Source organism: Ruditapes philippinarum, unplaced genomic scaffold, assembly GCF_026571515.1.
Source record: "Ruditapes philippinarum isolate M1 unplaced genomic scaffold, ASM2657151v2 ctg9557_1_1_1_1, whole genome shotgun sequence".
Classification (NCBI taxonomy): Eukaryota; Metazoa; Mollusca; class Bivalvia; order Venerida; family Veneridae; genus Ruditapes; species Ruditapes philippinarum.
In genome coordinates, this window is record NW_026862813.1 from 10013 (window position 1) to 36714 (window position 26702).

At 32.6% G+C, this 26702-nt stretch overlaps 2 protein-coding genes across 2 annotated transcripts; one reads left to right on the forward strand and one right to left on the reverse strand.

The window, feature by feature from the left end:
* Nucleotides 1-1304: 1304 nt before the first annotated feature.
* Nucleotides 1305-18427, forward strand: LOC132720294 (DALR anticodon-binding domain-containing protein 3-like). The gene is made up of 13 exons (XM_060704410.1): nucleotides 1305-1496; nucleotides 3376-3695; nucleotides 5172-5512; nucleotides 5989-6053; nucleotides 6396-6512; nucleotides 7087-7166; nucleotides 11604-11662; nucleotides 12166-12248; nucleotides 13772-13904; nucleotides 14880-14938; nucleotides 16591-16704; nucleotides 17099-17167; nucleotides 17964-18427. The coding sequence occupies exons 1-13, from the start codon at nucleotides 1329-1331 to the stop codon at nucleotides 18081-18083; spliced, it is 1728 nt and encodes a 575-aa protein (XP_060560393.1). The 5' UTR covers nucleotides 1305-1328; the 3' UTR covers nucleotides 18084-18427.
* Nucleotides 18428-19340: 913 nt separating this feature from the next.
* On the reverse strand, nucleotides 19341-26587 carry LOC132720295 (uncharacterized; the record flags this gene model as incomplete). Its single annotated transcript, XM_060704411.1, has 4 exons — nucleotides 19341-19665; nucleotides 20670-21488; nucleotides 24167-24372; nucleotides 26388-26587. Coding segments are annotated over 3 exons (552 nt in total), but the record flags the coding sequence as incomplete, so codon positions are not given.
* Between the last annotated feature and the right edge of the window lie 115 nt (nucleotides 26588-26702).

The following is a 26702-nucleotide window of genomic DNA, read 5'->3' on the forward strand; positions in this document are numbered from 1 at the left end:
TTTCACTGAAATTTTCTGCTGATCACAGGACTGACAAACACTTGTTTTAAAATTGAGAAATTATCCTAGACACTTATGAAACAATTCATTTTCTTAAGAAAACAATATAGTGTTAGTTTCAAAAATAATTTTCAAATGTAAACATTACATTTTCATCTAATCACCTGAATGTCCCATTGAATCTTATGTTTTTCCGTGCACTTTTTTCATTTTTTTTTCATCCAATCGCAGGCCATGTAACAAAACAGTAATCTGAGCTCCTAGGTATATAAATGGCGGGAATATAATGGACATGCGCATTACAGAATTAATTAGTACCTGTACATGTACATTCAAAATTAAACATATGTATACAATATTCCCCTTGTTTTTTTGTTTTTTTTTACAAAAATAAGCACAATATAAGTTATTTAGTGTGTTTCAAATTTAATTGGAAAATGAATTCATTAAACTGTTTTTAAGATTACCAATTATCTTTTAATGACATTAAAACATATTATAAATATTAACAAGCAAAACGTTTTAGATGCTTTCACAAAGTCACTGATTTAACGTTTCACTAAAGGCTATTTCAACAAATGTTATCACTTCTGTCTAGTAAAACATATTCGGCTTCTCCTCTCTGTCTGATCTAGTACGTGTTTGTGAATTGTTTCGATTTACCTGGGACAAAAGATAACTTTTGTCACAGAATTTACGTACAGTATTACAAAAGCAACCATTTAATTTAGTGCAATAAGAAAGATACCTTTAAGCGTACTTCATTCTTGATATTTGCACGGATTTATATTACAATATAAATCCGTGATATTTGTTTCCAAATTCATAGCTAGTATATTATATTGATATATAATAAAACTCAATGATGAGTCATTTTGTCAATATGAAAAATACAGTATTGAGAATAATTAACATTTGATATTGAAATATTGCATGGAATATGAGTGACATTGTACGTCCTTAACTATCGATCCCTGATCATTATGATACAAAATAAGAAAATTTTCATAAGTGTAAGCTAATGAAAACAAAGGTATACTAAATGTCCTAAGTTACATTATAATATTATGATCATGCTGGTATCCGGATATCCTCCAGTCCTGTTTATAGTTTACTATTAGAGGAAACTCGTAACAAAGCTCTGTGCTTTTTATTAAAACTTTTTTTTCAAAAATAGAAAAGACTTATCTAGTTTACAGTAGATCTACAGCACTCAACACATTCTTTTTAAATAATAAAAAAGTCAAAGAAAATTTTTTTTTGAAATATACTCAGTACGGAAAAGACGTAATTATACAGAAATTACTGTCGTTATTACCCTAACAAAGATGGCTGCGTCCATCAATTTGTTGGCAGTACTTGAGAAAACGGCGAGAGAATCCTTCAGCGAAGAAGGTATTCATGTAAAGAAGATAGCTGTTGTTCGTAAATCTGATCGTTTTTCTAGTGGAGATATTGTCATTCCGTCAGGATGTCATGACAAAATACAAAACGAGGTAAAGTACTTGTGTCATTAGTTTTCGTGACAGTACACTAAATGCAAAACCAAGTATTTATTAGTCCAAGTAATTGTACATGTAGTTGATGAGATATTGTGCTATGATATTGTGCTATTTTGTAGAAGCGGTATTCTGACCCAAGGGGTGTGGAATTTTGGATTTTGCCCACAGACAATTTGGACTAAAATTTCTACTTGCAGTTCGCAGCAAAAGTTCACTTGCCAAACTAAACAGTAGAAAAAGTTTATTACAATGACTTTATTTAAACAATGGGTCCATGTTATTGGGGTTTTGCTAAAATTCGTATTTCGACACACATGACACGATAGGAAAACATGTGGTTGTGATGTAAGAGTGTCCTTTCTTAATCATGATTTCTCGAGGTCTTATCCGCGGTTTGCGAGATTTACATTCTGCAAACATGACAATAATATGAAAAAGGCAAAGCCTCAAAGCGAGCTCGATTTTCTTTTTCTTTTACCATAAAATAGTTTTAAATAATTGTTCATTTTTATTTCACATTTTCCGTTTTAAAATTGTCATTTGGTATTTTATACACTGCTTCCGTTTATTATGGTTCCTCCTTTCTATTATGGTTCCTCCTTTCTATTATGGTTCCTTTATAAGTGCGCAGGACACCAGTCTACGCTTCCGTTTTCAATCTGAGTACATCGGCTTTTATTGTTATCTTGTAATTCGAAAAGTTGTGATGTGTCAATTCGGTACTTTGGACGAAAGTTTTCAAAACCATCACTTAGCAGGTACTCGCAATACCGTAAAGCTCGCTTTGCGAGCAGGCCCTTCAGGCCAGCTCGTCGAGCTCGCTATAAAGTTTGTCCAAATTATGGTCTTTTTGTAGCCAAGTAAAAACAGTCTAAAAAAAGCTATTGTTAAACACACAAATGCGTACGTGGTCATATTCTTTGTCTGTCTGCACTTTTGATTTACGCTTCTTCAGATTCTTTTCAGACCTAACAAAAAATTTGTCCTTTTTATATCAAACCAGTTCACAATGCAACAACGAAAAAATGATGCTGAGCATTATTTACTAAGGCACCGGTCGGTTGCCTCAATATAAACAATCGCCAAGCTTGTTTTCCAATAGAAGCCACATACGGGGTGAAATAGCATCGTATAGTATTGACTTTTTTGTGCTGTTTAAGACGGTGTACAGACAAAATTTACAAGGAATAAACAACAGCGGGAAAAATTTAACATTCATGACCAAGTACAGTTAGAATTTTGCATTTTGCTTTTATTCTGACTCAGAAATTTCACTTGTCCTCGGACAACCACTACGTGAAAATCTACTTGTCCGCCAACAAAACGTCTTGAGTCGGGCATAGTTATTCCGCACCCCTGGACCCAGAAAAAAAACCTCTCAGAATCTAGCTTTGGCATGTCAATATATTTTGACAAAGTATATATAGACCTAGTTGTATAATAATATCCATTGTCTGTAAGCAATTAGAGTAATACTTATCTCAAATAATATGAATAAGGCAAAGCCTCAAAGTGAGTTCTTTGAACGAAGTTATAGTTCTAATTCGACCATGTTTAATATGACAGTAGGCACAATTCACTCAACACTACCAAACACTATTTTTACATTTCAAGTTTTATATGAAATCTTAATTGCATCCACCTTTCAGATTACATAAATTCGCTTAAAATCTAATTTTGGGATTAATAAAATCAAAAGGAAAATTCAAATCTTCATGTTACACAAGTAGTTGTGTTTTTAAAAAAATGTATTAATAATGTGTAAAATTATAGTAATGGTGCTGTCATTATTAAAACAGAATTTTTTTCTTCAATTTTTGTTTAATGATAAATTAAGGTTTTTTTTACATTTTTGTCCTCTTTTTCCATAAAGGTTCTTCAGAAATTGAGAGACAAAATATTTAAATCATTGTTAGAATCAGGACAACCTGTCAAAAAGGTATCAGGGGATGAGTTCAACAGTATAACAGTTTATTTAGACAGAACTATCATCTTTAAAGAAGCAATACAGAGTGTTATGATCCAAAAGGAGAGATATGGCTTGAAAGATGAAAAGAGAAATGAAACTATCCTCCTTTGCAATGAGTGTCTTTTAAACAACAAAACATTATTGAACAAAGATGATATTTCACTGGATTCACTAAGGTCATTAATGGTACAGGATCACATGGTTCAGCTTCTACAAAGTCAATGGTATGTCATGTTTTGTCTTTATTTTGTTTTGTTGTTTCCTTTTATTTACTGCTATCACAGTTTATAACCTTGTCTTTCTAGCTTATACAAATTCAATGTCTTGCAATTACAAGCATCTGCCCAGTCTTCTACTTCAAATCACTATACCTTTCTTGGGGCTTGAAAGCCTACATATTTTTACTCAAACTTTTCGTGCTAAAACAGGAAGTACACAGTTTATACACTGTGGCTAATTGAAGACATACTTGTTTCCCTCAGATATTCTGACTTGACCATAGGATTGTATCTAATAAATTCATTCTACTTGGTCGTTGACTTGAAGAAGTACGCCTGTCCAGAACAAAAGAGTTTTTTTTGTAGATATATTGTTTCTTTAATTGGCTGATTGTTATCATTTTTTACATAATCATGATATTACAATTTTTTTAGCTCGATTATTCGATAAGAATAAGTAGAGCTATTGTAGTCACCCGAGCGTCGGCGTAACCACTTATGTTAAAGTTTTTGTAATAGTTCAAATATTTTTAAAGTCCATTGACATATGGCTTTGAAACTTTGCACACTTGTTCACCATCATGACCTTAACCTGTAGACAGGAGGAGGTAACTATCAAGTATTTTGACAGAATTATGCCCCTTTTTCAACTTAGAATTTACGTTAAAGTTTTTGTAATAGTTCAAATATTTTCAAAGTCCATTGACATAAGGCTTTGAAACTTTGCACACTTGTTCACCATCATGACCCCAACCTGTAGACAGGAGGAGGTAACTCTATCAAGCATTTTGACAGAATTATGCCCCTTTTTTTACTTAGAATTTACGTTAAAGTTTTTGTAATAGTTCAAATATTTTCAAAGTCCATTGACATATGGTTTGAAACTTTTCACACATGTTCACCATCATGACCCCAACCTGTAGACAAGAGGAGGTAACTCTATCAAGCATTTTGACAGAATTATGCCCCTTTTTCGACTTAGAATTTACGTTAAAGTTTTTGTAATAGTTCAAATATTTTCAAAGTCCATTGACATATGGCTTTGAAACTTTGCACACTTGTTCACCATCATGACCCCAACCTGTAAACAGGAGGAGGTAACTCTATCAAGCATTTTTTTTTACTATCAAGCACTAAGAATAGTCGAGCGTTGCTGTCCTTCCGACAGCTCTTGTTCTTCTTGTTTTCCTTTTGCTATAGCAGCAACACTAAACAGCCAAATTAAAATATTAATCTTGCGCTGTAATTATAGATAATAGATGTATTACTTTAAAGGAATATTCCATGTGAATCAATGTCCTTAAGCATTAAAACAAATAGGTCAGTGATAAATAATAACAACTCATATAGTTTACCCAAATACATTTTCAGCACTCAATAAATCAGGAAAACTGTACCTTTGAGATGTCTAGTACATGCACATTTTAATCATACATTAATAGTTTTGAAATGTTTGTTGTGCAATTGTGCCTTATATTTCAGTTATGACGTTTTTCAACTGGTGAGGAAGGATACATATGAAAATTATAGGCCTGTGCTGTCGCAGTATGGAACTGACTCAAGTAGTATCTTAGAAGGAGCTGTAAATACTGATTCTAAAAATTCTGTAATATCTAAATTTTTAATGAATAAATTTATTGAAAAAGTAGAGAAAACAGAAGGAACTGGTATAGAAAAAGGAGATTCTGAGAGGGTTAGTGAAACAGCCAAGACTGATAGTGGGCCTAGACTGGCTTATGAGTTTAATATGAGGGAATATTTGAAGGACAAAAACCTAAATGTTGGAAAAACAGGTTTTGATAAGAATTTATCTGTATGTGAAGGTATGAGATTTATACTAATTATGATTAATTAAATATTATTAATATATTTTTATGATTGATGCTGTATTTCATGTAGAATGTTTATCTACAATGAAAACTCACTGAAGGACTGACTGTAATGAGCATGTATGGGGAACACTATATTGGTATTCCTTCAAATAGTAATGGCAATGTTAAATACAACTTCTTGCATGACCAAAATGTACTATAAATAGGTAATGCAACGTTTGTCAAAAGGAGTCAAAAGTGATTTTGAGTTTATAACGATATTACTCAAACTTTAATGATATTTACAATTTCATTAGAGTTCATAATCCTAATGCTACAACTTAAGCATTAAAATAAAGTCGATGTTCGTATAATGATAAATTTGCATTGCTTTTCCTATTTCTATTAAATTGCAACTACCAATTTCATTTCATTTATAGATGTGGCATTTGATAAATGAAATTTTGTATCAATTTTATTTATTACAGTTTTCAGTTTGGATTCACCAGCTGAACTCTTGAATACTTCTGTCCTAGTCAGTGATGCATTAAAGGTAAGTTGCTTTTATTATAGTCTTAATGAAATAAACTAAAAAAATTGTTTCTAAAATATTAAATAAATAATGAACACATTTCAAATTCCATAAAAAGAAAAAAGCCAAAGGTGTCCCACTTGGAGTAACCATCTATGGATAAAGCCCTACATAGTTGGATAATATTTAATGTTTAATCTATTGATAAACATTGGTTTGTCTTGATTTTAGTTGAATTTAATTTGGGCCATTTTGTAAATCATTTAAAGTCGGCATCTGAAATTAGCTTTAAAATTACATGTAAATGAATTTTCTTTTTTACATTCAAATAAAATGTTTTAAATTAATTGAATTGCATTTTAGGAGCAGAAAGCCCAGAAGTGTATCCATGTTACTGGACAGAGTCATGCATTCTCTAGTCAAAAGATTCACCTTATTCTACGAGAATTACTTGATATAGATGAAAAATCAACAACTCAGGTACCATTCATTCAGACAGCGCAATATCACTAAACAGTTAACTTATATGAGCCGTGTCAAGACAAAACCAACATAATGGGTTTGCGACCAGCATGGATACAGACCAGCCTGCGCATCTGCGCAGTCTGATCAGGATCCATGCTGTTCGCTTACAAACTCTATAACAAGTAGAGAAACCGATAGCGAACAGCATGGATCCTGATCAGACTGCACAGATGCGCAGGCTGGTCTGGATCCATGCTGGTCGCAAACGCATTATGTTGGTTTTGTCATGACGCGGCTCAATTATCTTAAAGGCACCATTATCAGACATTGAGTCTTATGTTCATTTGTCACTCACCGCTGAATCATGTAGGATTTAAAGTCGGTCAGTCAGTCAGTCATTCAGTCAGCATAACCATCAAGTTGTATTTGAAAAAATTGTCTTAAAATCTATGTAAAAACACAAACAGACAAATAATCTAAACATACATAATGTTTTGATATATGCATTTCATATATGCATTTCTCATTATGATTATAATCGTTATGAATGAAATGTCTGTAAAATTTCTCCATTATTTTTTTATTTCAGAAACATTTTGTGTATGGACCGGTTACAAAGAGACAATCATGTTCTGATAGTGATATTCATACAGCTGATGATCTTTTCAGGTTTGTAATTTATTATGGATTTAACTCACTACAGTGTTAGAGCAGAAACTCTATATGCTTGCAGAAATCATAATATCAAAGTATAAGAAATCATTTTTAGCTCGACTATTCGATAAGAATAAGTAGAGCTATTGCAGTCACCCGAGCGTCGGCGTCGGCGTAACCACTTATGTTAAAGTTTTTGTAATAGTTCAAATATTTTCAAAGTCCATAGACATATGGCTTTGAAACTTTGCACACTTGTTCACCATCATGACCCCAACCTGTAGACAGGAGGAGGTAACTCTATCAAGCATTTTGACAGAATTATGCCCCTTTTTCGACTTAGAATTTACGTTAAAGTTTTTGTAATAGTTCAAATATTTTCAAAGTCCATTGACATATGGCTTTGAAACTTTGCACACTTGTTCAGCATCATGACCCCAACCTGTAAACAGGAGGAGGTAACTCTATCAAGCATTTTGACAGAATTATGCCCCTTTTGGACTTAGAATTTACGTTAAAGTTTTTGTAATAGTTCAAATATTTTCAAAGTCCATTGACATATGGCTTTGAAACTTTGCACACTTATTCAGCATCATGACCCCAACCTGTAAACAGGAAGAGGTAACTCTATCAAGCATTTTGACAGAATTATGCCCCTTTTTCGACTTAGAATTTACGTTAAATCTTTTGGAATAGTTCAAATATTTTCAAAGTCCATTGACATATGGCTTTGAAACTTTGCACACTTGTTCACCATCATGACCCCAACCTGGAAACAGGAGGAGGTAACTCTATCAAGCATTTTGACAGAATTATGCCCCTTTTTCGACTTAGAATTTACGTTAAAGTTTTTGTAATAGTTCAAATATTTTCAAAGTCCATTGACATATGGCTTTGAAACTTTGCACACTTGTTCACCATCATGACATCAACCTGTAAACAGGAGGAGGTAACTCTATCAAGCATTTTTTTTTACTATCAAGCACTAAGAATAGTCGAGCGTTGCTGTCCTACCGACAGCTCTTGTTTTCGCAGATTTTTACATTTTTCATTCATGTTTGTATATAAATCAGTGAGAAGAGATGAATAAGACATCTTAATTAAAGGGCATTCTGGTGGATGAAAAGCCGAGATTTTTTGACCAATGAAAATTTTTATAAATATCATTCAGAATGTATCTGTAATGCTCAATTCTATATAAAAAGAGTGAGTCAGTTTTTTTAATCATTTAGGTAGTTTTTGTAATGTATCAAAAACATTTTACATTATCAAATATTGGTCAATCACCATTATAATGGATAGTGTTTTTAAATATATCATTAATTTAACTCAACTTGACAGCGAAAAACTTGACCATAATGTCACTTTAATCAATTACTGGGATCCTACATATTACCGGACAAAATATGAAGTTTTTTATCTGTAACTTTTATTTAAGATAATAAAAAAGAATTGAATTTTACCCATTTTATTTTGGGTTCTTACTGCACGTAAACATTCCTTTATCAAACATGAAGTTAAACATTTGACCGTAGAAATGTGTCTTGAAAGTAGGGCATTATAAGAGGGAAAAAATCGTGTAAACAACTCAATTTACCGGACATTGTGTTTCAAAAATTTGTGTTGTGAATTGAAATTAATATTTAAATAATCAGCAAGGAAACTACGACTATTGAATGACAAGGTTAAGATATTTGAAAAACCCAGTATGTCACTAGAAATAGACACGGCAGCCATGCCTGTTATGAAGAGGCCAATATATGGGGTGTAATTGAAATTAGCACTATTAACACTATTGACTCAATTAACGTATTGATTCTTCATGATCCTTAGACGTATGAAACATTTTAATATTCAAGTGGAAATCTGTTCTTTGTCATACAGTTTCTTTTTGGTCATCATGTAGCATGTTACAAAAGCCATAAAATCTTTTTTATTTACATTTCATGTAAAATTTCCTCCAATGGGCATAACCCGTTTCCTTATATGTTTTTTAATTTGCACTTCTTTGTAAAAGACAACAACGAGATACTGTTTTGACTAAATTTAAAATTACTTTTTATCATTAAATTATGTTACGATTGTCTCTTGAGGTAACTTTGAAAAAAATTAAAAGTAAAACCTATCTAAAAAAAAACCATTAAGGGTCTCCATAATCGGGCCTGCGCAGAACAGATTATTCCTCCGCATGATCAGGTCATGAAATAACTAGTAAACAAAAGGGCACGTTAGTAGATAAAGAACTGAATCAACAATATTTATCTGAGAGTGGTTTTGTTGTTATTAGTCCCCTACCGGTTTACCGGAGGGGACTTTAGGTTTACCCTCCGTCCGTCTGTCCGTCCGTCTGTCCGTCCGTCTGTCTGTCAGTCCGTCAGTCCGTCCGTCCACAAAACTGGATCCCACGATAACTTGAAAAGTACTGAAAATATTTTTATGAAACTTGGTATATGGATAGATGGCAGTATGGAGATTATGCACGTCTTTTTCTTTTCTTCCTATGTTGAAAATTCTGGTTGCTATGGCAACAAATAGGCTGAAAATATGGCAAATTTTACACATAAACTGGATCCAGTGATAACGCAAAAAGTACTTTAAATATATTTATGAAACTTGACATATGGGTAGATGGCAGTCTTGGGATTATGCACGTCTTTTTCTTTTCTTCCTATGTTGAAAATTCTGGTTGCTATGGCAACAAATAGGCTGAAAATATGGCAAATTTTACACATAAACTGGATCCAGTGATAAAGCAAAAAGTACTGGAAATTTTTTATGAAACTTGACATATGGGTAGATGGCAGTCTTGAGATTATGCACGTCTTTTTCTTTTCTTCCTATGTTGAGAATTCTGGTTGCTATGGCAACAAATATGCTGAAATTATGGCAAATTTTACACATAAACTGGATCCAGTGATAAAGCAAAAAGTACTGGAAATATTTTTATGAAACTTGACATAATTATGGGTAGATGGCAGTCTTGAGATTATGCAAGTCTTTTTCTTTTCTTCCTATGTTGAGAATTCTGGTTGCTATGGCAACACATAGACTGAAAATATGGCAAATTTTACACATAAACTGAATCCAGTGATAACTCAAAAAGTACTGGAAATATTTTAATGAAACTTGACATATGGGTAGATAGCAGTCTTGAGATTATGCATGTCTTTTCTGTTCTTCCTATTTTGAAAAAATATCAGTTGCCTTGGCAACAAATAGGCTTAAAACATGGCAAATACAACAATATTTGTGATTAGTCAAAAAGAGCTGAAAATTTATATGAAATTGCATCTTTAATTCAAGAGTTATCTCCTCTTTAAGAATTTTGCTTTTAAAATGTTATATTTTGGTAACAGGGATGTTTTAAATATTAACTTTAGAGTGTCCTTCAGTCCGTCTGTCTTTCTGTTCATAAAAACTGTTTCCTGTGATCACTTTTAAAGAACTTTTCCAACAAGTTTACTTAAAATAGAGAAAAATTGAAACATTAGTGAATGGCCAATGGCCCTTCAGAATGTTGATGGGGTTCTAACCGGTAGGGGACTTATGGATTGCTTGCAATACTATGATAATTGCTTGTTTACTTTGAAATAGAAAGTGTGTGTACGATTCAGACTGTATGATTTTTTAATTGAAGCAAAAAATAAAGCACTATTCAGCAGTAATAGCTTTTGTCCGGTAAACTGATTGTCCATCCCAGTACAGTGTAACTTCTGAATGACCCTCTGTAGACCAATTACCTCTTTATTACAATACTATCATTTCTTTTCAATGAAAGAATTCACAACCTCTCCAAGGCAACACCTCTCTGTATCAACCAAAATCTTAGTCTTCCAAAGGGTGTTACTTTGCAGAGATTGTACTGTATGTAATAATATCAGTGTTTGATAACAAGTTTTAATAGTATCAATTTGTAAAGTTTTCTTTCTTCCTGTCTGTTTTGAATTCATGATGTCACAGGTTATGAAACATTTTGCATCTTATAATTATAGAAGAAAATGTTTAAACTTACATGTATTTAAGTTTATTTCAAATGAATGATATCAGGAGTTTTCTAAATATGTAAACTGCATGTATTATGTAATGAATTGTTTGTTAGGAAGTATTATTTATACTTTGTCAATATTTTACCAAGTGAATTTGTACAAGTAACATATAAATTCATATTACATGTATCGGCCTTTTAAATAGATAATGGAGAAGTTGTTTAAAAATGATACAGTTTATATCATGCCCTCTCAAAGAGGGGATCAAAGTGATGTAAAGCACAAAGGGGTAAGCATATAGATTTGCCCTTCTCTGTCTGTCACACTGTCCTACAGTCATACTCTGTAAATAATTTGACAATGCAGTGGAATGTGGATGTGGTAACATTCCAAGTTTTTTATTTTGTTTATTACAGAGATTTTACTACCATGTTGTAGTCAAATGTTACATGTTATTTTGTTACAGGTTGAGATATGCACAGTTAAGGCAAGCTGCTATCATGAAATATGGGGAGGCTGTCCATGGTAACTAAGTTGTTTTTACTGCTCACAAACTTTACAATAAGTTTAAATTAGTGCCATTACTCTATTATAAATAATACTTTATTTGACTTTCCTTTGAATTTTAAGAAATGAATTTCCAGATTTTTATATTTACCCAAGTCTGCAAATTGATAGTAATTCTACAAATTGACTGTAAGGTAAATATAAGAAATGTTTAAATTAAAAGTTTTAGAAGTGAGCTATATGATTGTTAAGAAATTTCAGATACATAATACATGTAATAAATCTTAGTAAATTGGCATGGTAAAGTGGTCATCCCTTTCAACTAAAAAACTAAAAAAACATTGCTGTCTATGTTGGATCAAACCCTGTCATGGGCAGTCTGTTGTACCCTTGTGCAAGAAACTTCCAGAAATGGATTATAAAGTGTCTATAAACTAATAGTTTCCTACAGAATGTAACTAAATAAGGTCTGTATATTAAACTAAATTGTCATGAATGTCCTATATTTTTACTTATTTCAGGTGAGGGTTGGGCTGCCACTTTGGAGGCCCTCACTGCAGCTTGTATCAAGTTTGAGATGCTATCTTGTGTGTCCAGAAATACTGTAAGTTTGTAATGAAATAAATTATATTTGGAGACTGATTTAAGATAATTAACCAATTAAACATTGATTCAATTTTATTTTCATTAGCAGGACATTTCTTTTACACCTATCCATCTAGGTAAAAATTTACTCACCTTAACCTTTGACCCCATGAGCATATTGCGAAAAATGGCTGTTTTCATTGAAAAGCCTCCTGTAACAAGTTCAAACTGCTATGAAACTATGAAAAATGCTTCAATACTGATGAAACTTGGCACAAATTTTGACTACACCATAGCCTCTGTAACAGCATGCTCAACCGTAAATTTCCTGTTACCATGGCAACGGGGGGACGTCTCAAAATTGCCAAAAATCACTATTTTGCATTGTTTTTTTCCATCAAAACTGATTTCAAAGTGCTGCAACTTCTCAATGAATTGAGATAGAGTAAAAGGCTTTTCAGCGTCGGTTACTAGTTACCCTCAGATTGACCTGAGGCCATTTTTAGCATGTCACATGTCCAAAATTTTCTTGGTGATGAGGGGGACTCCGCCCCCCTTCAAACCCACCTAACAGAAGGGGGCACATCCCCCTTCTGGCAACCCCCTGATGTAACATTTGGATGGGGGGCGACGCCGAAAAAGTGGTCACTTTTTTTTACAACATTTCTCAAACGAAAACCAGTGTTTGGGGCCTAAATAGGGCATTTTTTCACTGTTTGAGGCCTCAAAAAGGGGGGGGGGGCAAAAAGCTGTTGAAACACACTTATATGAGGGAAAACGTTAATAATGTCACAGATTAATTCAGATGTTTCAGTTATATTCTTTCTAATAGCCACAATGGTTTTAGTTTTTGGAATTATGTTCAATGCACAACACATTTCATTTAATGTAACCATGTTATATAAATCTCCGATGTAACTATGTTATTATATGGTGTAACATCCACATTTTGAATGCATGCTGAGATAGTTTTTTGTCTTTACTACAAGTACAAAGTCGGGTGATTCTACACAAATGACAGAATCTACACTATTGAATGCTTAATTTTAGTTTTTTCCATGTTTCCAATTCAAAGTGAAACTAGTCCTGTATATAGGACAGGACTAAAGATTATCTATATCATTGTTACAAACCTAGCAACATTAGAAGAGCATGTCTCCAGATGAGCACAATATTACAATAAAGTCAAACTTGAGAAAAATGTATTATAGATTTTAGGAAATGTGGAAAGATTCAAGATTCAAGTAATAATTTACATGTTATGAGAGATTAATGGTTAATTTTTCATTATGTATAACTATATTTCTACTGCATTACTTACACAGTAAGGACAATTTTGGCATATTTTGACCACTTTTTGTAATAATCGTGGGTTGTAAGTACAATTGATAATGTGTAAATTGCTTTTGGTTACTATAAAACATTTTACTTTTAATTACATTTTCAAATTTTCATGAAAATAAGCATTTATCTGGAGGCATGCTGCTTTAAGATTAATAAAACAAAGCATTCTGACCATTGTATTTATACTTCCTTCTACAGTTGAAGCTGGATCTATCTGAGGATGAGGATATGGAAGGTAGTGGTCTGGCTACGTCAAGTGGATCATTTGTCATGTATAACTGTGCTAGGCTGGCTACACTCTTTAAACATTTCCAGGAGGAGGTTGACAGTGGTAAGTTAAAAACTTTTTTAATTTTGATGAATAAAAACTGTTTACTAACATACCACACTGAATTACTTAAAGTGACTTGTCCCTATTTCAGTCTGGACAAAATCATTCAAATTTCATATTCTAACACTCACGTGATTTTGTCACTATAGACAAAGAAGGAAAAAAACTGGTGTTAAACTGCCAATAAACACCTGTTAGGGACTACTTGTATATGCGCTGTTATGTTTTCACCCTCGATTGTATAGTTTACAAAGCATTTTAAAGCAACAATAAAAAGCATTTTTATTTATAAATATTTTCAGTTCGTATAATGCTTTCTTTTCATAAATACCGAAATAATATCTCACATACACTAACGCCACATATTAGATCCATATCAGTTAATAAATATTTTGACAAAACGGCGCCAATCCGTATAAGCAGCGTAATGACGTCATCCTAAGTAAACAACTCATGCATAAACAAGCTGACGTTATTTCATACATACAATAATGATAAATGGAGCACTGACGTAAACACAATACGACGTAAGTTTTTATTGTTGAAAACTTGATAAAATAACGTTTTTTTTCCTTATTATTTCTTTTGTTTAATAATTTCTATATCTTCGCAACAGCAGGGTGCGAAAATCGAACAGCGTTATACGAAAATCGGCACCGGAAGTTAATTCCGCCTGAAAAATAACATCAGTGATTTTCCTTATTTTATCGTGTTAGAATCGAAATAACATCGGTCTGAGAGGTGTATATCGGCTATTTAACACCGGTTTGTCGTTTCGATGCGAGAAAATTAACCACTCAGGCCTACGGCCATCGTGGTCAATTCCTACGCATCAAAACTCCAAACCGGTGTTAAATAGCCGATATACACCTCTCAGGCCGATGTTATTTCTTAAATAAATTTGTATATACTTACTTATATAGACCATTATATACTCTACAGTGACAAAATTAAATGTGACATTTTGATTTTCAGAGACCTATCCACCTCTGCCACCAATCAGTAAGATTGACTTTAGTGTACTGAGAGAAGAGGTAAAGGAAAAATTTTATAGCTATAAATTTTTTATATAATATCCAATTTTTAGCTCGACTATACGAAGAATATGAGAGCTATTGTAGTCGCCCCGGCGTCGGCGTCCGCGTCGGCGTCTGCATTGGTTAAAGTTTTTTGTAAAGTCAAATATCTCAATTATTACTTGAGATATTCAATTGAAACTTACAATACTTATTTATAGTAACAAGGTACATCAGATTGACAAGTTGGATTACTCTGCCTACAATATTGACAGAATTATGCCCCTTTTTAACTTAGAAATTTTGGTTAAAGTTTTTTGTAAAGTCAAATATCTCAATTATTGCTTGAGATATTCAATTGAAACTTACAATACTTATTTATAGTAACAATATACATCAGATTGACAAGTTGGATAACTCTGCCTACCATATTGACAGAATTATGCCCCTTTGGAACTTAGAAATTTTGGTTAAAGTTTTTTGTAAAGTCAAATATCTCAATTATTGCTTGAGATAATCAATTGAAATTTAAAATACTTATTTATAGTAACAATGTACATCAGTTTGAAAAATTGCATAACTCTGTCTGCAATATTTGCAGAATTATTTACCCCTTTGAAACTTAGAAATTTTGGTTAAAGGTTAACGGTCTTCAAAGATATTTACTTGAAACTTTACACATGCACTTAGGGTCATAATTGGAGGGTCATAATTGTATGTCACTGACCAAGTTCCATAACTCTATCTTGCATTAAGGCTGATTCATATCCCCTTTTCTACTTAGTCTCTTGGTTAATGTTTACATGCAAGTTTTACATATCTCAATAACTATTAAAGATATTTATTTAAAACTTCACATATGCATTTAGGGTCATAATTGTAGGTCACTGACAAAGATCCATAATTCTATCATGCATTTAGGCTGATTTTTCTCCCCTTTTTCAACTTAGAAATTCATGCTTGTAAGCTGTTATCTCAATAACTACTGAAGGGTTTGTGCCTTTTTTTGGACAATTTTATGCATTCATAATAATAAAGTAGTGATTTACTTGATAAAACATCTTAGTAACAAGCCTTTGTACCCTTTCTGTCAAATTTATGTATTCATAGGTAATTAGTATTATTATACTCAATAAAAAACCCTTGTGACATTACCTTCCGAATAGTCAAGCCAATTCTGTATAATTAGACTCTCTCTAAGGCCTATAACATGAATTTATAAAAAAAAATTAGCCCTTTTGTGAACTTAAAACATTTAGCAATATCAAGGCTCTTTTACTATCAAGCACTTAGAATAGTCGAGCATGCTGTCCTACAGACAGCTCTTGTTTACTCTTAAATTTTCCTGACTAAATACATGTTGTTTGTGTAAAACATATGCTAAATTATATGCGAAATTGAAGTGAAATTTCTTAATTTTACAGAAAAGTTTACATATATAAACTGAAGATAGTGTTTGATTAATAACAATATTTGTCACCAAATAAAGTTGCCATTTTACTTTAACATATTTTTTGTTTATTCAATTTTATCATATTAAAATCTGTTGGTTCATTAACCCTATACTCTTATTACATTTATGATCTCCTTTTACATTATAGTACTTGTTCACTTTTTTATTCTTAGTTCACCTTTAGAAATGAATATTGTACTTTTCTCAAATTTTACAGGCAGAGTGGAGTTTACTGTTTAATTATGTGTGCACGTTCCCAGATTTAGTGGAGCAGACAATAGATAACCTAGATGACTGTGATACAATATATGCCAAAATACATACACATAAGGTAAAGTTTCAAATTTATATTGTATAATGTGTAATTTATTGTAGGAAAGAATGTTTATATTGATCTCATAATACTTTCTGAAAAATTTTAATAATTTATCATTGGTGTTATACATCTGTGTATCTTTAATATCACACAATGCAATAACTCATATGTACTACTCTAGGGTGATAAATTGACATAGTCTACAGAATAAAGATTAATAATATTTTTACTTCCAACAAAATAAAACCTAAATAATCATCACTATGAAAATAACACAAAATTGAATCTTGTGTCAAATAAGTGTTGAATATTTGACATTAAATTTTATTTTCGTTTTAATACATATAATTGCTGTAGCATTTTCACCCCTGTTTCTACTCTTTAACTAGTTAAATGTTGTTACCTCTAGGTATGCCAAATGCTTATCAGTCTAAGCAGAAACTTGAGTTCTTACTATAGTAGATATCATGTTCTAGGGGTAAGTAAACACATTGTTCCTCTTAACAGTTAAAATAAAAATGTATTATTATTAATCTTCAAATTCTTCACACATTTATTCAATTCTCAGACGGATAATTATCCTATTTCTGCAGGTTATGTAAAGTGTTTATATTATTAAAGTAAAAAGTAATAATGGCTTTTACTATGTGAAAGTCAAATGGCTTTATGATGCATTTTGATTTAATAGTTCAGACGTCAGTTGTGTATAAATATGTATTGTAACCTTAATGGCATTTAGAAGTAAGTTAAAAGTGCAAACATTTAATTGAATATGCCTTAGTATGATATATCCAGCAATTAACAAAAATGATGCTAGGGCATGTCTCTGGCAACTTGCACTTACCACTTACATCTATGAATAGGCTTAATAAAACTGAACCTGATGCAATTTAATATTGGGTGTTCTTCAGGCATTTCTGTTTTTCTCTATATGCATAATTTAACATATGTATGAATTGATGAATTAAGCATTTGTTTTTGCTTTAAATACTTGTTAAAGATTTAGTTTAACTTGACATCAGACTGGCTTGTCATTATTTCCACGTTGATAATGATTGTAACATATGTTACAGTTTTGTATGCCTCCTTAGGGGGGAACATACAAATTTGATCCTGTCTGTCCATTTGTCCCACTGTCACATTGTTCATCGGTAGACTGACAAACAGTGAAATGTCTAGGCATCTGCGTCATATGGACTTTTTCAATTACCCTGTAAAGTTTTCAAACATATTGTGCAATGTTTAAATATCATTGAATATTACTTTCATTACAGGAGGGGAGAGCACAGCTTCTACCAACAATGTATGCTCGTTTATATCTACTGAAAGCTGTTCACCAAGTAATGATAAATGGTTTGGCTTTGTTAGGAATACAACCACTTTCTCAGCTGTGAGATAAAAACAACAATGTGTTTTTTGTTAGATCTATGCTACAGACACACGAACATCTACATTATGTTAAAAAAGACAGGCCTCAGTCACAAGTGGAGAGTTCAACATAATCATTGCATAAAACTGCTGTCTTTTGTGATACTATGACATTAACAAATTATTTATAATAAATATATTGTTGTCCTTTTTTATAATTAAAGATTTACTTTTTGAAAGAGTTGAATTTCAATGTAAAGAGTTGTATTTTAGTGTTAATTTGGTTCAAATACTTTGGTTTTGCTTTTTGATATTCAAGTAGAATTGAAAACACCGTTGTTATGCTTGCATAATTTCAAGTATGGATTTGTTGAATCTGAGTATTTTACCATATATGAATCACATATTTATAATACAAAAGTTTTGTATTGGTTAGTTTGTTATGGAAACGAAGGAATAAGGAAAGTTGTTAATACATTTACATGACTTTATATTATAGGAATGGTAATTTTTCTAACTACTTTAGTATGTATCATATTTAGACAGGATTGTTCCTTGAACTCTCTGCAACTTTGTTTTATGACCGTCTTTCATCTGTTATTGTAGGCTAAACTTGGGAATGGCCAAACTTGGGAACAGTTGAAGGCAAAGCTGATAGTAATACTGTTATATTGGTACAAATCGTTGGTTGAAATTTAGTATGCATATGCTTAATATAGTACTGTCAAACCTGTTTAGTTATGCACTGATTATTCAAATGCTATAGCAAAGACATCATTAAATGACAGATTAATCAGTGTATGATCTTTATTCAGAGGAGGTCTTTAGCAGAGGTTTATGCTTGTTTGGACACTGATATTTTGTCATTTCCATGACTTAAGATTAGTATGTACAAGTGTCTCAATTTTATGTTCGATTAAGATGAATTGAAAAGAGGATGATTCACCAGGGGTAAATTCGGGATAATAACCTGGTGCACGAGGTTTGTGTGTGTTAGGTTTGTTTACTCTCACGACCAGAATGAAACATTGACGCGAGCATAGGTGTTATTTAATTCTTCTTTTTGCAATGACCATACACGTATAAAGATTTCGTATATTGCAAGCTTAGATGCAATACTGATGAAAACTGTATAATAATACCAGAAGTATGTTCCTCGTTGTTATTGAAGATGCTGATCCGTCTTGCAATTTGTTCATGTACCCTGTTGTTAATGTACACTGTTGTTTATGTACGTTGTAAATTCCTGTTGCTGGAAGGATATTGTAATTGACCATGTATGATAATTTTAAGCATATTTTATTTATATGAAAGACAAATATTTTATTGGTCTAAGTAAAAGTTTTCTGTAAAAACTTAATAAATCTCTTTTATAAAAACAACACCGATAGTTTGTTTTCTATTCTTGTGTTTCGATTTCCTCGCCATTGGCCCGCCTTTCTAACGTTGTATTATATAATTTGTACATGTCTGGCAGATCAAACATGGAAAATGTAAATGAGCGAGTGAATGCAAGTTCTTTAGATTTCGGGGTGTCACTTTTCTTCTTCTGTTGCTTAGCAACAAGCTCCAAATTATCAACTGTAAGTGTTTTCCTCAGTGCTTTGTCTGAAATAGAAATGTTATTGGTACTGAATTGTGAAAGGTATCTTCATCAAAGGGCGTTTCTATATGAAGTTACAATGAGCTTGGCATATTAAATATTATATTATACACTTAAAATGTTGCAAAAATGCCGTAACTCTTTCAAAAACAATGAGCTAAAATAAATTATCTCCATTTCTTAAAACATTCTTGCACTTTACATGTTGCATAGTTCATCTTGCTTAATTATCAAGAATAATTAAAGTACTTTACTTTTACACATATTAAAATTAAATGAATTTAGCATATGCTCAAGTTTAAAAACGAAGGTGTACTGGTTGGGGACCACCAAAACTGGACAACCACCAAACCCGGACGGACCCAAAAATGCTTAATTTAGTATTTTCTTTGTTCAGTGGTTGTCAGTCTCTTTTTTTATCAACAATAAGTGCATGTTTCTTTTAAAATTAAGTAAATAAATTTATTTCAACCTCCGTTAATGGTGATATTTTAATGTCTATTTCAAGAATGTTGACATTGGTTTTCGGGGGCCAAGAAAGCAATGCCTGACCACATATATCAGCTATAATCATTTGCAGAGTGAATAAAAGAATATCCAAAACTTCAGCATTTGTTGCTGACATATTGTATATCATGTTACAAATCAAAACATCCAAGCTTTTATCTGAATTAAATCACATCATGTACATATCTGTCCGGACACATGGTACTGTAGTGTAGACAATTTAGGTAATTTTGATACCCTCCTTGTCGAGCCTCAGATATAAGTGTCAATGCAATCAGAAATAAACAAACTAGTTTGTTAGTTAGGAGAAGAACCTAGCTGAACTGTGTCAATTTTTTTTTTTTGGTCTCTAGGTTAAAAATTATGAAATCTGTACGGAAAAATGTTCCAAAAGTGTCCGGTTGATGGTCTCCGACCAGTACATGTATTTTGGAAAATTAATATTTCATTATAAAGACCCTTTTTATATTGTAACGAAGCCTAATAAAACAAAATAACTAACCAGTTTTATTGACATTAATATGCGAGTTGATTCTTGTTTTATTTCCATACAATGAACGCATATAGTAATCTTTAAATAGGAATTCTGGGACTGTGTGGGTTTCCTTGAGGGAACCCTTTGTTGGCGTGGAGATCCGGGGCGTTTGCGTGCGTGGTCTCTCTTCCGCAATGATTCTGGTCGACCTCTGTTTTATCTTTGGAAAAAAAATGAATGATAATTTCAATAAGTATGCATGCATTTGGATTTATATGTATACATACGTTCCGTTTAATCTGCAAAAAGGATATAATAATTTCATAAAAAGTATGTTGTTACGCAAATGAAACGGGAAAGAAGAAAATTAAGTTAAATACTACAATAATGGTCAAATTATAAAATAATCTCCCCTTGATCATCAAGAACAAAATTACTATCCAGCACCCGTTTATTACAATATAATGTGTACTATATACAGTAAACGGGTGCTGGATAGTAGTTTTATGGGATATTATTTTATGATAATTTGACCATTATTGGCAAGACAAATGAGTCGAAGGCCTGTGGTTTAGACTGGTCGCATGGGTACACTCTGTTGCCGACAGCAGGCTCATACGGTTAAGTTAAATCAACATTGGACCAGACTTAAAGTCTATAATACAATTCTACAGAAAGACAATTGCTATATCGTAACAAGTCACGGATACAATACCTTGGCTGGCCTATCACGACTGACTTTACCGCCATAATCCGCCATCGTCTGAGACTTTGAGTTCTTGGTCAGTGACGGAAGATTGACATTATGTTTCTTTATGGTCATTGCTACCTTTTGACCTGTGTTAACTAAAATGTATATATAGTTTGAAAATAAAGCAATGTTAAGTTACCAAGTGTGCCGCAATAATGGGAGTGTTGCTAACATATATTAACGTTTTTGTATAGCTTGGAAATGATTAAGAAATTTTCTTGTTAAATGAATTGTGAAATGATATTTTGTTTCTCTTTTTTTCTGCTTGGTTTGAACTTAAAGTCATATGACAGCTGTTCAGCTTTACCTGGTGCCCCCCCCCCTCCCGTGCATTATTGCAGTCCATTATACCGGGCACTCGAGTAGAACCACCAACGTTTTGTAAGGTGGTTGAACAGTTTCTTCACATAAAAGAATCCAAAGAACCCACATCGGTGAGAAGCTAGTGGTTTTGAAGTCAAACGACTTTTACCACTCAGCCACGGATGCTCCGCACCCCCCCCCCCCCCCCCCCCCCCCCCCCCCCCCCCCCCCCACACACACAACACTCCACAGAGTTGAATAAATTTTTAAAACCATACATTTTATAAGTGTCAAGTAAACATTTGCATTAAGTACATTTTAGACATTTATTTTTTAAATAAAAATTTTCGTCAAGCTGAGCTGTTTCTTTGAAGTGCTCGAAAACTATAATTTCATGTAGACTATGAAATCACAAAACGGTATCAGTTTAATGTTAAGTTTTTGTACAAATATAAATTTTAAAAAAGTCACTAGCTTCAAATATACTTGAGACGCTTCAAATGCTTTCTTAGATGACAGTGTTTTCCTTTTAATAGTGCACTGGACTTCTACTCAAATATTTTTTATTTCAATATTCAAAAAGTGTGATACCATTGAAATAGCAAAACATATACGGGTTTAAACTAAATGGAATGATTTGTAAAGTAATAAGTTATTGATAATTAATCTATACTCAAACTCTAGTTTCTTTTTTAAAATTTACATACGCAAATTAACATTAAAGCGCAGTTTGGTTAAAATTGTAAATTGAGTGCTTTTTATTCAAAGTACTATTTCTTTACGGATATATTTAACTTTCGTTATAGGCCCATTATGCCCCCAGAAATGCTTTTTATTTTATTTCTTTTGATTTTATTTCTTTTGATTTTATTTCTTTGATTTTATTTTTGATTTTATTTCTCAAAAGCGTTTTTGTTGTTGTTGTTTTTTTTTTGTTCGTTTGTTTTGTTGTTGTTGTTGTGCTTATATATAAATTCTAAAGAAAATAATCATTGGCCAATTATCTGAAAAAGCGTTACTTTTTGGCATTTATCACAGTTATAGTGATTTATCTTTTTTATGTACTTCAAAATACTACTTTGTTTACATTTTATTACTTTTACAACACAATTTTTCACATTTAGCGCTAATTTTATTAGATAATAATCTAGCATGCTCTTAAATATTATTTAAACGTTATAAAATTCATATTAGCACATTCTAAAGAAGTAAAAATGTATTCATATCTGAGACAGTATGTGCCTTGGCCCTTTTAAACTGTTTATTATATAGAGGATATTGAATGAGTGTTAGTTCAATACTGAATTTATTGCACGGTTTGAATACAATGATATTATGCGAGCCTATGGCGAGCATAATATTATTATTTAATTCAAGGAGTTCAATAGATTCAGTAATGAACTTACACGAATTTAATATTCTATTTATCACATACCCAAAATAAAGACCGTTTAATGTGAAAAAAGAGTCATTTTTCATTGACGCGACTATAGTATAATGCGTCTTTACACTATTGTATGTTTGTATAACGCTAATGACGTTACACGGCCGTGCAATATCATTTTACGGAGTCGCAAAATCGGCACGGGTGTGTGATAAATACATGTACATAACACTTTACTATACGTGCACTATTTGTAAATTTCAGAGATGATAGGCGAACAATTAAACTTTATTTTCGCAAAATAAGCTTAGTATATGCTTAATTATTTTCGTAAGAAAGGGGTCGTGTTGTAACGGTTCGATTAAAACTTTACCGAAAGTCATAAAGATAAAATGAGATTTGTATTTTCCATTTCCAACCGAAGCCAGTTAATTAATGTTTCTTGTACAAATATCATGTTAGGGCATCTTTTTAAGAGCCAGTGACCGGATGAAAAAAAAATCTAGGTAGCTTGCTTGCATAGAAAGATCAAACCTAGCATTTTGAGATTGTAAATAAGTCAAATGGCCCCTCTGCCATGTGGATACGTTGTAACGGTTTTTGTTTACTGATAATTATGTAAGAAAGCGCGTGTTGAACAAGTTTATTAAGACTAATACAAAATTATCCTGCAATTCATTTTGAAAAATAATATTTTAAGACCCGGAAATTTGACAAGATTTAAAGGTCCATTATGTTCCAGAAATGCTTTTATTTTTATTTCTCAAACATTTTTTATATTTTGTATACATTTTTAGTTTCTTAAATGTCACATTCACATTGGCCAATTATCAGGGCCATCTTTTACTTGCAATTGGTACAGTTTATAGGGATTTGATATTTTGTATAGAAGTCAAAATACTACTTTGTTTAAATTTGCTACTTTAATTTCACAATTAGCGTTACTTTCTTTACATAACTAGCATCTAATATCCTCTAAAACCATTATTTAAAAAGTAATCAACCCAGGTTTGTCCTCTCTAAAGAAGTAAAGATTTATTTGTTTCTGAGGCAAAATAGCTTTAAAAACAAATCCAAGATACTTGCCTTTCTTTGCTAATCTAAACTTGGTCGCCGGGATATTACCCTCTGCAACGATTGGATTGTATTCCGACGGATCTATATTCCTATCTCTTGCTGATACAGTGTTTGTACTTTCCCGGACATTTTGTTGCTCGTATCGCGTTTCATTCCAGCTCGTTGTGTTCGTGCGTGCGAGAAGTTTTGGCTTCTGCTCAACAGAATCCGATTTCCTGTGAACATTGAAATACATTTATATTTTTAAACCTCGACTAAAATGTAAATTAAGCCACAACATTATATTTACTTGGTTGATTAAGCGAAAACAAATGAGCCGTGTCGTGACAAAACCAACATATTGGGTTTGCGACCAGCATGGATCCAGACCAGCCGTATGATCAGGATCCATACTGTTCGCTTATCAACTCTATTACAAGTGGAGAAACTGACAGCGAACAGCATGGATCCTGATCAGACTGCGCGGATGCGCAGGCTGGTCTGGATCCATGCTGGTCGCAAACCCATTATGTTGGTTTTGTCGTGGCACGGCTCAAATGATCCTTGACAATGTTCGGATGACAACATTTGTGACAATCGACAATTTATGTGCTTTTTCTTTTCTATTGGAGTACATACATTAGTTATTGACAGTCTGGAATGACCGGAAAATACCAGAGTAATCGATGGCGTCTACAATAGTGAAAACATGTGACTTAATCTAAATTAGAAAAAATATCCCTGTTTTCTTACTTGCTTAAATACGATCTTTAAGGCAAAACACATTCTACAGCAATTTCTATGTAATTGGTCATGCGAAACATTCTTGATAATTATACAAAAAAAAAACAACAACAAAGCAGGCCATTTTAACTTGTGTTCCGAGTAAAACAGTTGTATTGTATAAACAGTTATTCACCAACATCAAGATGATTTGGCAGTAAATATGATGGTTGATGGTGGGTTGCATTTCAAACGTTCTCGTTACTGATTCGACTTTCTTGGATTACAAAGTCAACAATGCAAAAAGAAATGAGCCGTGTCACGACAAAACCAACATAATGGGTTTGCGACCAGCATGGATCCAGACCAGCCTGCGCATCCGCGCAGTCTGATCAGGATCTATGCTGTTCACTTACAGATCCTATAACAAGCAGAGAAACTGATAGCGAACAGCATGGATCCTGATCAGACTGCGCGGATGCGCAGGCTGGTCTGGATCCATGCTGGTCGCAAACGCACTATGTTGGTTTTGTCGTGACGCGGCTCAAATGTGCTGCCTATGTTTGCAAGGAAAACAGGCGCAATTACGTCAAAGACATTTACATTATTTGTTTTAAAGATTTTTGACCAGGTTATATGGCCCTTTTTAAAAGGTTATATTGCAAACAACCGTTGTATACGGCCATATAACCTGTCAGAAATATGTATGGCGAAGCATCTTCTTGTTGGGAAAAATTGAGATTTCTTGATAAATTAACAGTAACCGGGTATATTAATAGTCATTTTGATTTTATGTCATTTGTTTGTTTTGCTATGGATACCCGCCCTAACAGGGTTTTGTTTGCCGGGTATCTCAACCTTTTGACTTTTTTATTAATGGAGTCGTGCCCATAAAATTTACTAAGACATTACTCAGTGAAATAAATTACATATGCCACTATGTATGACTATAAATAAAATTAGCTAAGTTTGATTTTGTTTGTTGTTGTCCCAAATAATAAAGATTGTTGACTGGTTATATGGACATATATAAACAGCTATTTGTAAATATAACTCGAGTCGCTAGGCGAGGGTTATATTGCAAACAGCCGTTTATATACGTCCATATAACCTGTCAACAATCTTTACAACGAATTTATAATACAGTAAGCATCATTTTTTAGTGATTTCTTCATGAATCGACAACAGCCGTGTATATTATAAGTTATAAAGATTGTTGACAGGTTATATAGCCCTATATAAACGGCTGTTTGTAAATATAACCCGAGCCGAAATTATAATACAACAAACATCATTTTTTAGAGAAAAAAGTAAGATTTCTTCATGAATCGACAACAGCCGTGTATATAAAACTAAATAAACGTCACGATTATCCAATGAAAAGCGACGTTACAAACGTGCATTGTTATATGAAATAATACTTTATAAACGTTACTATTATGAAAAATGACGTTAGAAACGTGAAGTTTTATAAAAAATCTATATAAACATCACTATTATCCAATGTAAAGCGTATTTTGATACATACTTTGCATCAGGCCTTTGAGATCTCGACCACCGTGTGTAAGAGTACAGCTGTTTGTCAGGAACAGTTTTATGTCTCGGCTGGGATTGAAAGTTTGTAACGTTAAAATCAGCAACATGATCTGGCGTTTGTATCGGACTTTTACATGGTGCCTTTTCAACCCTGCAAAAGGATGTAGAAAGTGAAAAAGTATATACACGTATCTAAATATATTCAAAAGTATCAGTGCTACAGTAAATTATGCCAATGAACTTCCTCGACTTCCGGGAGGAATGTGGCTGTACAAGGCATTAAAATGGTTATAATGAGATTATAAAG

Excerpts from the sequence above, each read along its gene's own strand:
- LOC132720294 (XM_060704410.1), top strand. The coding sequence starts at position 1,329 with ATGGCTGCGTCCATCAATTTGTTGGCAGTACTTGAGAAAACGGCGAGA. Across the intron at positions 3,696-5,171 it reads CAGCTTCTACAAAGTCAATG|TTATGACGTTTTTCAACTGG; the intron begins GTATGTCATGTT and ends CTTATATTTCAG. Across the intron at positions 13,905-14,879 it reads CCAGGAGGAGGTTGACAGTG|AGACCTATCCACCTCTGCCA; the intron begins GTAAGTTAAAAA and ends TTTGATTTTCAG.